Here is a 13,878-nt window from a genome sequence, read left to right as displayed (position 1 = left end):
GTGAAGCCTCATGTCATTATTCTGTTCGTAACTTTCAGCTTATGAACATGAACATGTAGTTTTTGTCTCCTCTGTCATTAAACCGGCACAAGAACCACATTTGGAAGTTTAACTTCTTCAGCTTCCTGAAGACAATGAAACAAAAATGCCCAGCAGCCATTCATGTGGTGTCGTCACCTTATTGGTGGACGGCGGTTGATCCACTCTCTGAGTCTTCAGCTCGGCGATCTCGGCCTCCAGCAGGTGGATCACCTCCTCGTAGTCCATCTCCATCCCCCTCGCCTGCTTCTGAGCCGCCTCGGCCAGCTGGATCCGAGTCCTCAGAGCCCGACTCTCCTCCGCTCCGAGCTTGACCTCCTGCGGCGGAGAGAGGAGGAGGAGGAGAGGGAGAAGGAGGGAAGTGAGGGAGGACAGAGGAGACATTCACCATCAGACCTCAACAAGCTCACAGATGACTCAGCAGGCCTCGGCGGTGTGTTCAGGACACGCTCACAGACTCTCAACCCTCATAAATCTTTCAAGGTGCTGGAGTCATGATTTTGAATTGTCGGTGTCAGGGAGCGTTAGTGTGACAAAGCTCTTTGCTGTGGCCTGAAGGAGGCTTCCCCAGATCAGCAGGCTGAGTCCCAGCAGGACCCGACCGGACCGTCACCTCACATCTCTGTCTCTGATAAGGTCAGCAACATTTGGGAAACCAAGAGAGAAAAGAAGAGGACAGAAACAGGAAAGAAACTGTTTCTGTTCACCGAGGACAAAATTATTCAACTCACTATAATTATGAATTTGTACTTGTGTTAGTTAGTCCAGCTGATGGGGACGTCATCAGTTCTGCAGGTATTTGGTCATGAACCAGTGTCTGATGATCCGTGCTGGTGCGTTAGTGACTCGTTACGTAACTGTCAGGGTGGTGAAACAGACACCAGCAGCAATTAAGACACTGTAACTCCTGTTGACTGGGGAGCAACCCCTCCCAGTGCTGCTGCAACACTGGAGACCAGTAACTCAACCCATCCAGCCCGGAGTCAACACGGGAGCTGCTGCAGCGCTGCTCCCCGCGGACAGGGAAGTGATCCTCAGAGGTAGGAAACGATAACGAGCCCAGGAGGAAACACTGACACTGTCACACCACTGGAGACACAACTGCTGCCAGCAAACACCTAATTTACATTTCACAATTATTTTGTCCCGTTTCACAGATGAGAAGTCTTCAGCCACGACCCCTTTAAATGTGTTACCCTGACGTTTAGGGGTGACTGAGCCTGAGTACTTCAAGTGCGTCCACGACGGCTGGGAAACTCCGTCTGCTGATGAAGAACGATTTTCACATCGAGCCCAGAATCTCCCTCAGAACCAGCAAGACGCTTGTTACCAAACAACGTCTGAATATTTTCTCCACCAGCATTTCGGCTCAGGCGGAGGTGTGAGCTCCCGGAGTGTTTTCTATTATTGTATATTCAGCCTTTACACACACACACACACACACACACACACACACACACACACACACACACACACACACACACACACACACACACACAAGGCAGACCAGAGTAATCCTGGCAGTGTGGACTCTCCTCCTGTGGTGATGTCATATGTGGTGAGAGTGAACAGGACACACATGAGGAACACGCAAGACGGGCTTGTTTCTGAATACCACCCGGAAATCACACACACACACACACACACACACACACACACACACACACACACACACACACACACAGTGAGAGCAGTCCATCTGTTAGCCTCACTGTTCTCAGCAGGGTTACATTAAATTTTTGAATTCTGCAGATCGCAGTTCCAACACAAAGACAGATGGAGGTGATCTACGGACGGACGGAAGCCCACAGCGATCATAACTGACCAAAACACATCAAACCTCGACTTCACAGTCTCAACATCTCTCATGGCTGAAGAGCACATAAAGAGTTAAAGTGACGTCTGTTACCACCCACACTGAGCTCAAGACTTAAAACATTTCTTTTTGCCACTGCTTTTAACTGAAGCGATTCATGTCTTTGAACTGCAAAGCTTTTCTATTCTAGCCTCCTTCTTTTGATGTTTGTTTCTTAATGTTTTTACTGGTTTTAAAATGCTATTTTTAATGTTTTTAATGCAATTTTTAATGTCCTTTAAATGAAATTTGTATGTCTTTTAATGAAATTTGTGTGCCTGTAAAGCACTTTGAGTTTCCTTGTGTCTGAATTGTGCTATACAAATAAACTTGCCTTGCCTTTAACTAGTGAAAGCAGTAAATATTACAGCAGCAAAGGAGGAAGTCAGGTGGAGTGGTATAACCGTCTACACAGAGAGGACGGTGAGTTATTTCTAACTTGTTAATGTAGTGAATCATCAGTCTCTGTGGACGGTTCAGTTTAAGAATGTTTCTTATTTTATTTTGTGAGGTTCAAGCCGGGTGATTCCTGGCCTGTGTCTCGTTGTCCCTCCGTCATGATGGTTCTGATGAGTTTCACCTGTCACTAATCAGCCTCCTGTGTGTCTGGTCCACTCTGCAGGTGCTGATCTCTCCCTGAGGATAAAGTCCGTGTTTGTCTCCTAGTTGTTCAGACTGTGTGATGCACTGGGGCCTGATCATTACATTCATCGTGTTTCCATAAAGCAAAGCTAGGAACAAGTTGTAGCCAATCAAGCTGGAGCTCATTTAAATAACCACACAAGTTTCCACCACAGATCGTTCTGTACATGTGTGAACACTGCAGACTGGGACCAGCAGAGAAGACAGCACATCAATGCATGCATTACAGTTCATTAACAATGGTGTGTGTGTGTGTGTGTGTGTGTGTCACGGTGAAGTGGGTCACAGTCTGTGTTAAATGTATAGATGACTTTAACTAATGGAACTCGGCATGAGCTGTCCTCCCTGCAGCTGTGGCCTCGGGGGTCTGGTGGGACCCTCCATCTTTCAGCCTGACCTCAAGCTAATCAAGGGATTAACTCCCCTCCCCCGCCGCTGCTCGCCCTCCTGCTAACCAGGAAAGGAAACATAATGGAAGAAAAACCTTCAGCTGGGCAGCGAGAAGCGGAACAAGGAATCAGCAGACGGTCCTGTTTCCATCCTGAAGCCGGCGCTCTGAGGTTTCACTGAGAAGTGATGCTTGAATCTGTATTCATGGCAGTCTGCTGCTTTGTTCCGCTGTTATGTAACACTAATGTAATCTCTAAGCTGATTCCACTGAAAGCCATGACAGCGCTGGAAAAATGCCACCCTCAGAGGGAGGAATATTAACTGCACTTTAGCTTATGCAGAGCGAGCGTTAAAGCCTCACATGCTTTAGACTAACAGAATCATAAACCAGGTGAAAACAGGATGTTGTTCGATCAGGAGCTCAGGTGAACTGCATCACAGGAACACAGGGGTTCTGCTGGAGATGTGTTTTCTCACTGGGCTCACAGTCGGTATGAAGGCCAGTGTTTGAATGCTTCTGAGGATATTTTAAGTACGCAACTCAACACAATATATGAAAAAGGTTCAATCATTTTTAGACATCATGTTTTATATATGTGACCCTGTTCAGGCGATTTAAGGTGCTTTGATGACGTGTCCAACTCTCTTTCTGCTAATCTTGGTTTACTGTGACCATCTTCTGTCCCGAACCTGAACCATAACTTATTAGCCAGGCACAGAAATTCAACATAATGCAGTGAAGAGCTGTCCAGCTTGTGTTGTGTCTTGTTGAACAAAACGCCACCACAGGTTTAATCTTTACAGTGTGTTGTTTTTTTGTAATCTCATCATCGGTCTTACTGATGGCAGGACGTCTACCTGAGCACAGTGAGAACATGACATGAGGTGAATCCTCTTAATTATCCTCGGGACCCAAACAGCGATATGAAAATGTCCCAGCCCAGTCTTTGTTGTTGCAGTACATCTGTTCGCCGCTTCTAAATGTAGATATTGATCAGATTATGCAACGGGAGGAAAGTTGAGAGGCGGCAGAGTGGGAGACAGAGAGGCTGAGACCCTTCACATATGATTCACAACAAACAAACAGGGAGAGGAGGAACCGCTCCTCAGCCCGAAAAAGATTCAATGGTGGCCTCCCACTGCAGGTGATGCTGCTGTGTGAGTCCGCCTCAGCCTCCCACACACACACACACACACACACACACACACACACACACTGTGCCGAGCTTCACCTGCAGATCTATTTTGAAAGAAGCACCCCTACAGAAGCCCACACACCCTCCGAGCAGATGAGAATAGAAACTCTGACAGAGTCCACATCAGCATCCTTGACACATTAACATGAATAACACTTCATGAATGTTGTTGTGAAGTTTACAAAGGATCATGGGAAAGTAGGATGTTTGTATGCCAATGTTTGCAGGAAGGTTTGTTTCGTCCCGTGCTGAGATTTGAGTTCACGATCTTTCTTTCATTGTTGTTCCATCTCGGACAAACTGGGCTCAACTTGGAACATTATGTTTGTTCTCAATGCAAAAACTGTGACTATGCCCACAATTCCCCAAAACCTTATTTTACTTATTACTTATTTCCACAAACTGAATTCAACTGATCCAGGATTAACTCTTAACATTGATATGTTTTTTTAGATGGACTGAGCAAAATAATCAAGTTCCTGGATTTTAAATGAAGAGACAGAAACATGATGTTGTTCGATCAAACTGCACATCTGAGAGTGATCCGTCCAAACACACCTGTTCACTGGTGGTGCTGCTCAGTCAGAGTATAAAGTTTACATGAAATAGAAATACTCATCAGGTACAACTAACTGAAATTGTGGGTAAATACATTCCTTCAACATCAACATCAGCAGTGAGGACATGAAGCAGTCTGACTGAGGTGTGACTCACCTGTTTCACTTTGCTGAGCTCCTCCTCCATCTGATGGTGAACTCTCTGAGACTCCACCAGCTGCTCCTGAACAAGTCAGCAACAAACAGGAAGTCAGTCGGACGTGTGCACACAAGTGAGCAGGAAGTACGTCGTCCCTCGTCTCACCTGCAGCCTCTTGATCTCCCGCAGAGCCTCGATATGCTCCTTCCTCAGCCGCTCCATCTCCTCCAGGTCGTCTGAGTCCGACAGTGACGGCTGCACACAGATGAACGCAGACGTCTTCGTTTCTACATCATTTTACACCACCTTCATTTATCAGCAGTGTTGGAGAATACGTCAGGTTTGTGACTATGAATAAATTAAAGCCTTACTGTTCAAATCTGTGGGATTTAAATTAAAGATGAATCCAGACTTTGGTGACGAACATACCTACTCAAAGGTAAAATAACTCTCTTGAATCTCCTGAATCAAAGTCCTGTGTTTGTTAAACCCAACCGTCCATTCTCGTCCTCCCTATGTGCTCTTTTCTGTCTTTTACTACTTTTCCTCACTACCTCCTTTGCAGCTGTAATAATTGCTACAGCCACTCGGAGTCGCCACCTAATGAGAAATGCAAATATCGGTTGCAATAAGCTGCTTTGATAGACGACCTGCATGGTTGTTTTTCTGATGAGGACAGTTGGGTCTGTATGAGGATCACAGAAAACAGGAGGAAACAAAGCATTCGTTGGGACTATTTTCTGTGGCGGATTGATCTGCATTCGGTGTTCTGGTGAGTATCTGGCAGCAGCACGGTGTGTGTGGTACTGAGTCAGTTACAGTAAGTACAGTAGCTGCTCCTGTGTGTTGCTCACAGGCTGTGATTGATTATTGATCTGATTCTGTGTGACACCGGCAGTGAAGAAAATCGTTTCACCCGGCTGGTAGGACGGTTCAAACAAAACAGATCGATGTTGGAGCGTCCACATCGAGTGGTCGGGACCAGAACACCAGCACATGAAACCAGCTAATGACCCGACAGGGATCTGACGACGCTCATGGTTTCACTTCCTGTCATGTGCTGCAGTGAGCTCCCACCTGTTGGTTTGTGGGTGACTCCAACAAACTGCACAGATCATCAGACGTGAACCTCGACCCCGGCTGGGTGACGGCCAACTCCTCCAGCTGAGGCTTGAACAGCTCCCTGATCAGGCTCTCGAAATCTGTGCACACAAACACACTCTGGTATCCACACCGTATCACAGCTGGTTTTATAAAACATCATGACTTTATGCAAATAAAGATCTCTGGGACAAACAGACTCCATGTTTCTACTCAAAGACAGAAAGAAGTTCATGTAGAACATTTGCTGAATTAACAAGAAGGTCCAAATAATGCAGAATGAGTCAGAGACAGAGTTTCACAGAGTTTATAAAGTGTCTCCAACTCAACAACTCACTAAACTGACACATTTGTTAAGGGAGTCTGGTGATGGTCTTTTTCTTCGCCTAATGAGGACGTCAGTTGAATAGATGGCTCTCACAGGTGGCTTCCTCAGACCACCTCAGAATGTGGTCTGAGTGATCAGATCTCAGGTGAGGAAACACCTGGAGCTGTCCACCTTCGATCGGATCACTCAGCTCTGAAGGCGCTTTATATTCAACCTCGATTTGCCTCTAAAGTATCGCCTGCCTCTTAAAATCTGATTTTCAGTAGCTCAGAAAAATCTTTATATCTTTATATCTTTATCTAAATATCTGAGCATATCTGAGTAAAGTCAGGTGCAGCTGTCTCACCTGTGACGGCCACCGTCCCCTCAGGATCAGCTCGTAGTCTGGACCTGATCGCCTGCTGCTGAGCCTCTGTGGGCTTCAGACCGAGCAGATCCAGAGCCTGCACACACACACACACACACACACACACACACACACACACACACACACACACACACACACACACACACACACACAAACACAGATCAATACACACTCAGCTGATGGTGGTGACGCACCTCGAACGCACACTGACCTCATGCATCCTGTCACCATCCAATAAAAACCCTGTATCTCTTGAAACTTGGTGACAGCTGATTGGCTGACACGTCGGTGGCCTCGGGGCAGAATCTGACCTACAAGGCTCGTTGTTGGTGAATTATGAACTCTGACGGAATGTAACTGAGTACATTTACTCAAGTACTGAGCTCGAGGTATGTTAATTATATATTCTGATTTTCACCTCACCACATTTTGGAGACACAAATATTACATGGAACAATTCTGTTTTCAACTAGAAGACGATAAAGCACACCAACAGTGACTCAAGCTGCAGCTAAAGATTAGTTGATTATTTTCATTATTAATCAGTTATTAATTCATTAAAAGGCAGGAAATTGTTAATAATGCTATAATACTGAAACCAGAGAATCATTTCATCAATAACCTGAAGTTTTACTTGAATATAAAGGTTGTTTTTAATTACTTGTCTGTCAGTAAACCAGTTAATGTGAGATGATTCAGTCCTGACATGTTCATGTTTCAGAAGGACTCTGTGAGACTGGAAGGTCCACTTCAGGGTCACCAGAAGATCACCTGCTGGGGGGCAGGACTCACCTGCTCCACCCGCTCCAGTTTGAGGCGACAGCTGGTGCTGAGGGAACGTTTCCTCTGATGAGGCTGACTGCTGGCAGGTTCTGGAGACAGACAGAGATTTTTTAAAAATAAACTCAATTCGCAGTGTTTGACCATCCATCCATCCTTCGTCTGTGTCTTTTCTGGTGGCTGCACCTGATATTTTTACCCTGAGAACATGGAACTTTAACATTCTTGAGCATGAAGCTGTGGGAAAGTTTTGACTAGATGTTGAGACAATGTCCAGCTGTGTTTGTGGCGACAGGACCGGGTATGTTAATCCACAATGTGATCTTTTTCTAACCCAAGGTCCTCGAGCGAACCAGACCATCAGCACAGGGATTCTACAGAGACACACAGAGCAGCCACAAGGAGACACAAAACCACATGCAGACAACATGATCGCCTGGACTCGTTCTGTCTCGTTCAGTCGGGTGTCTCGCTCTGTGGGAGGAGGCGTGAGGGCCTTAAACATGTCTTTGTCTCATGAGTCTCATGGTGGTGAGGAGCTCCCTCAGGCTGCACAGTGTCTGGTCACATGATGGAAGCCAACGTCTCTTAATCCCAAATAAGCTGAATTATCTGAAGCCAGCTGGTTTGCTGGTGTTGGTACGGTGACCCGACTGTTGGAAGTTTCCTTTCAGCGCTCAGGCTCCTGCATCTGTTACGGAACCACACCTCAGTCCAAAGGTGTGACGTCAGATGGCGAACACAAAAATCTACATGTACATATGGAGAAAGACTTCCGGATCCCTCGCTCACACAGAGACCTGATGATGCTTCACACCTTCTCCAGCCAATCATAAGGCAGACCTCCTGCCTGCCCCACTTCCACCTCCAACAGGCAGCCAACCAACACGCCATCTGTCCCTCACGCTCCATCACCTCTCCATCAGATCAGACTTAGACCTCACAGCAGGTCGCCTGTGCACAGGCGTGTCCAGATACATTTGAACCCTCTGGTGTTTTTCTAACCTATATATCCTGACATACTGGTACAGAAACAGCTTGAGATACAGCTCATGTTCCCCTCCCCCTGAGTGTCAGATTGGCCTCTGATTGGTTTATGGCCCCTCAGAATAAAGCAGCAAAAGTTGGACTCACACACCTGTAAAAAGTGTTTCCTGTGTGGAGCGCTGAGGAGACGTTCCCTTCCTCACATTAATACATGAAACCAAGAGAAATGTCATAGATCCATCACAGGGGCCTCTTTTAATGACATCTTCTCCTCAGGACACGGTTTAATAGCAGCGACCGGAGAACAACACGAGCATCTGCGGACGTTAGCCTACATGATGGCGGTTGGATGATCAAAGCATGATATCAAATGGTTCTTCAGGTTAAACGCAATTTAACTGATTGATCATAACAGTCACGTTGCAGTGACAGATATACATCTGTCAACATGTTGTCATCAGTGTGATCACAGATACATACCAGCGCTGGTATCGGAGATGCTGTTGGCCTCCGGAGGGGAGGGGACACTCTGCTCTGTTCTGGCTGGAGACACTCGCACCTGCAAACATTAATACGACTGATTCAGACGGGTTTGAGGGTGTTCACGTGTCGTGACCTGATCCAGTGACTGACGTACTGTTTGTGCCCTCTGTTCTGACATTCCCTAAGGCACTTTTATAACATCTTTCAAATGAATTAATTAAGAATGTCTTCTGAGGAAATCTCGTCCTGGTTTTCAAATGATCTTACACAAGACTGTGAAGACATAATCCTCGGCCCGCTTCAGACCTGGTATCATCGTCCAGTCACAGGTGGACAGCTCTAAGTACAGGTGTGAATGAGGTGCGTTCAGGATGCATTTTAGATCCAGTCTCTCAGACCACATTCAGAGGTGGGCTGGACCACATGAGACCACATTATGTGGCGGTGTGTAGAAGAGGAAGTGGCTGATTTCCATGTTTGGTCTCTGTTAACCTGCCAGTGTCAGCAGCAGATGTTTGTGAACATGCTGTCTGCATCACTGAAATAGTCACCACAACACCACCAGACTCACTTAACAAATGTTGTGATATAAGATTTGTCGAGTTAGAGGAAACTTCAGAAACTTTGTCTGAATGCTTCTTCATTATTTGGGCCTTGATGGTGTTTTGCCTTCTGATGTTTATTTGCATACACAGTGTAAAAGTGAGATCTGATCACAAGTGGTCACTCGGATGCTGTCCACCTGTGATTGGTCTGATGGGGCCCTTGTTTGTCTCGCACCTGGCTGACGTTAACTGCTGGCAGAGTCTCGCACGCGGGGTTTCGGCTGGAGGTGATCTTCGTAACCACGGCGGGTTGTGGAGGCGTGACGCCCAGACCTGGGGGCCTGGCGCTGGGTCCGCCTCCTCCGCCGGAGCCCTGGAGGGAGATTGGGCTGTGAGGCCCGCTGCTGGAGCTGGAGGAGGACCTCCGCCTGATGAAGGCAATTTCCACAGTGGGGTCCGGTCTGAAACACACGGGGCAAGAGATGTTGTTCAGGAGAGACAAACAGAGTCGACTAAAAACTCAGACAGCTCATTTTGTTTTCTGATATTTTATGTTTGAATATGTAAATGAGACTATCTAATTAAAAAGGCACTAATTTGTGTTAGTGTCTGAACAGAAATCTGAACCTAAACACTAAATGTGTATTTTAGAGGTTTTCTTTCCACTTGGATGGATGGACGGATGATAAATAGACCAAAATCTACATATTGAGCATTTTCCATCGAATCAGCCGAGACGAGAGTTGGTAGGTTTTGTTTCCTTTGAAGTGAAAGTGAACAATATTGAACTTATTTCTAGAATTACACATGTGACTACCACTGAGAGACCATAATCACTGTAGGTTTGTATCTTGAGCATGTTGGCTAATAAGTGACTCTACATATAAACTTAATTATGGATTAACAATTAGCTTTCGTCTGATTCATTCTGGCAGCATCTTACTTTAGAGTAAATCTGTTTTTGTTTCTCTACGATCTTGAATAATTTACGCATTTGAAAAAGTGTCCAGGTGTGTTGGACCTGAGTTTGGTGCGTGTCAGGATGCTCCTGGCCTCCTCATACGTCACTCCGATCAGGGACTCTTTGTTGATGGACACCAGCTGGTCCCCGACCTGCAGCCTGCCGTCCTGAAATAGCACACAACATCTGTGTTCAACTGAGCCACTGGGACGGAGAAACAACAATGTATTCTGTTTCTTTAATCACACTTTGAGTCCCACTTTTGTATTTTTTCTGTAAAAGTGTAGAATCAGCATTATGTAGAAGACATGGGTCTGGATTTTGCTTTAGCTAACAGTAATTAAACCAATCGAAACACAATGAAGTAAAAGCAGGTTTGAACAGGAGAAGAAGAACCAGAGACAAACCTTTGATAGTTAACAAATCACATTCAATGAAGCAAATGAACAACTTTGTTGAGTTTGTTTTACATAAATCTGAGTGTCATCTGCGTAACAGTGGTGGTTCAGTTTACAGAGGATGAAACCAGAATAGAACCTGGGGGAACATTTACGTGATATTAGCTGTCTCTAACTGTTGTTGGTGTAAAAGTCCAACCGGCACTTTTTTGGTAACGTGGTTTCTATTTTGTTGGATTTTAAAGGCCCTTTGTTTATCTTTGCTGTCTTCTGATTTCTGTCTGGACTCAACGACGTCAACGTCACAGAATCTAAACACCAGCAGCACTTTGGTTCATGTTAAAGCCCTCAGTGAGGACACCGACCTTCTGGCAGTCTCCTCCAGGCACTATTTCCTGAATGAACACCATTGGTCCCTCTGCACGGTTAGCTCCGCCCTTGATGACGAGCCCCAGGCCTGTTCCCTTGGCAACGCAGATCAACTGAATGACACTGTCACTGGAAAGAGAAACACAGAGAGAGTTGGTTTGACACTAAGCATGATTAAAAACCACAAAGCCACGCTGCCGCTCACATTCAGTCCCACCATGACATAATCTCCTCCTCCTCCTCCTCCTCCTCCTCCTCTTCCTCCTCCTCTTCCTCTCTCTATCCCTCTCTCTGGTCTTCCCACACTTCTCTGTGAAATTGCTGAAGATGCTTTTCACTATTTTTAGCCGTTGCTGGTGTTCCCATGCAGCAGACGTACAATATAACAGTTTATGTAACTGCCTTCCAAAAAGACAAAGCAGTACCTGCAGAGAGAAGCTCTTTATTCACGCTGCGAGGCTGATGATGTGCCGACGACACGCGACACGCGCGATCACAGGACGGTCTGAACATTCATTTACACTGACAAACTGTACTGGCTCCACACTCGACCTCCGTGATCATAACCTGCACAGAAGCCGTTAAAGCTGAAATGCTGCAGCCTACCTGAAGGCGTGCGTGGACGTGTGCACGGTGTAGGTGGGGTTGGCAGTGTAAGGGGGGGCGTGGGTGTAGGTGGTGACCCCCTCTTTAGGACTGAGGAGCTGAGGACTCTCTGATCTGGAAGAGGACGAGGAGGAGGCCGTGTCTGTCAGCTTCCCTGAGCAGAGACAAGAAGAAGAGGAGGAGGAAGAGGAGTGGGCGGAGGTGGAGGTGGAAAAATTGACAACAGGTTCAATTGGATTACTTTCTTCATCATAAAGATTTCTCACTGTGGCATGAAACAAAAATGAAAAGGTGCTGGAGTAAAACCTTGAGAATGAGGACATTTTGGAAAGTTATGACAATTTAAGAAAGTCTGGACATCTTTCACAAAGAATGTCAGAGATCTCTGTAAAGAGAGATTTACTCCTCCTTATGCAAAGTAAGTGCACTTTGCAAAGTGATACCATTTTTGAAATGTCAAAAAAAATGACTTGAGGACATTTTTGGAAAATCAGGACATTTTTCGCTGAATGAGGGTAATTTTTTTGTAAGTTAGTTTTAGCGGCAGCAGCTCAGAACAGACGAGGACATTTTGTGCCATCTTTACTTCCCTTCAGTTAAGATGGTCTGAAGGTTGAAGTGCAGTCTCAAGTTGAGGTTAAGGTTTGCTGAATGCTTTCAAACTGTGTTAAATCAATGAGGCTCATCACAAATGCTACACAACATAAACAACATAAAAATTTTGCGAACAGGTGAAAACAGTCGATGATGTGTGGAAGCATTTAGTTCACATGTGAAAAAGCAAATTTTAAATCAATTGTCATGAAAACTTCCATTTCACTATACATTTTTCTATTTTCACATGTTTGAATGTCCCTTCACTGATTTTAACGTGTTAAAAAGGAAATTTCACAACAATCAGGATATGAAACGTGTCTATCTGTGGGTGTCGTACCTGTGGAGAGCTGAGGGGGGGAGATTCGTCCTGAAGCGGTGATATTATTGGAGCCGTACTTTTCCATCAGCTCAGCAAACTCCCTCCTGAAGGACACACACACACACACACACACACACACACACACACACACACACACACACACACACAAATGACATTTTGTGAAAATTTCACTCTATATTCAAATTTGACTAAATTCATTATAAGTTCTGCATTTTAAAAATAGAAATGGCAAATATATTTTTTCCCAACAAAGATACCTTTATTATTATTATCATCGTTATTATTATTCATAAATGTGAAAGTCTTGACATGAGCTGTAATGTTTCAGAGGTGGAGGACTGTAAACGAGTGTTCAGTGTGTGTTTGAGGGACGAGGATCTGTGAGTGTTTGTCTCCCTCACATGGACGCAGAGGAAACCTGAGGTCACATCACTGTCTGATGTTAATGTGTCTGTAACAGGATTCACTTAGTCACAGAGGTCAGAGGTCACAGACGCTCAACACGTCTGTCAGACTGTGACTCGACATGCTTTCTTCTGATTTTGCTTAAATATCACAGTCTGATTTTGCGTGTGAAGACACTTAACTGCAGGATTTATAGTTTCTGTTGACACAGTTTTATCTACAACCATCGAAAAGAGTCTGACCAGCAGCAGAAATAACGTCTAATGAATTATAAAGTTTGGAGCATAACTACAGCACCTCTGTAGCAACAACACACACCGCTCACGTCCATCCACATGAAGACTTTTCACCCCAAGCAGATCTTCATCCAAAAATCTGGCACAGACAATAAATAAATAAATGCAAATAGATTAAACTACACATTTGGGAGTAGCACATTTAGTTATAGTTACCTGTGCACACCTGTGCACTAGTCATGCTGTTTAATCAGCGTCTTCATGTGTCACACCTGTCAGGTGGAGGGATGGAGACGCTTTCAAACTAATTATTTTACGTGCATTAAAAAAGTCTTAAATCTCACAACTTGTGAGAAATGGCAGGAAAAATTAAAAAAACGATAAGAACACCACATCACATGAAAGTATTAAGAGCAGTGAGAAGAATAAACAGATTAGAATTAAATAAAAACAGTAAAGGATGTTGAGAAATCATGTGAGAGGAATAAAAAACAGGAAAATAGGAATAAAAAGTTAGAAAGGTTGAAATCGTTTCAAAAGTGGGTTTTAGGACATGA

The 13,878-nt window shown here is 45.0% G+C and overlaps 1 protein-coding gene across 9 annotated transcripts in view; it reads right to left on the bottom strand.

Moving 5' to 3' along the window:
* The window catches only part of LOC119010327 (syntaxin-binding protein 4-like), a 33,587-nt gene that overhangs the window by 7,457 nt on the left and 12,252 nt on the right, over positions 1 to 13,878 (bottom strand). For 6 of the 9 annotated variants that reach the window (XM_037082386.1, XM_037082388.1, XM_037082391.1 and 3 more), the window contains exons 6-17: positions 12,678 to 12,763; positions 11,744 to 11,897; positions 11,134 to 11,266; positions 10,431 to 10,537; positions 9,645 to 9,870; positions 8,862 to 8,940; positions 7,407 to 7,486; positions 6,594 to 6,690; positions 5,896 to 6,020; positions 4,984 to 5,073; positions 4,837 to 4,902; positions 178 to 357 (exon numbers count right to left, since the gene is read on the bottom strand). In XM_037082386.1, the coding sequence (XP_036938281.1) occupies positions 178 to 357; positions 4,837 to 4,902; positions 4,984 to 5,073; positions 5,896 to 6,020; positions 6,594 to 6,690; positions 7,407 to 7,486; positions 8,862 to 8,940; positions 9,645 to 9,870; positions 10,431 to 10,537; positions 11,134 to 11,266; positions 11,744 to 11,897; positions 12,678 to 12,763 (1,423 nt within the window). Of the gene's footprint in view, positions 1 to 177; positions 358 to 4,836; positions 4,903 to 4,983; positions 5,074 to 5,895; positions 6,021 to 6,593; positions 6,691 to 7,406; positions 7,487 to 8,861; positions 8,941 to 9,644; positions 9,871 to 10,430; positions 10,538 to 11,133; positions 11,267 to 11,743; positions 11,898 to 12,677; positions 12,764 to 13,403; positions 13,461 to 13,537; positions 13,594 to 13,878 lie in introns of those variants that run through there. The other 3 variants (XM_037082394.1, XM_037082395.1, XM_037082392.1) reach the window with 3 other exon arrangements.

This window comes from Acanthopagrus latus, chromosome 20 (genome assembly GCF_904848185.1).
Source record: "Acanthopagrus latus isolate v.2019 chromosome 20, fAcaLat1.1, whole genome shotgun sequence".
Classification (NCBI taxonomy): Eukaryota; Metazoa; Chordata; class Actinopteri; order Spariformes; family Sparidae; genus Acanthopagrus; species Acanthopagrus latus.
Note: the sequence above shows the minus strand (reverse complement) of the source record. Positions and strands in the feature narration are given on the sequence as shown.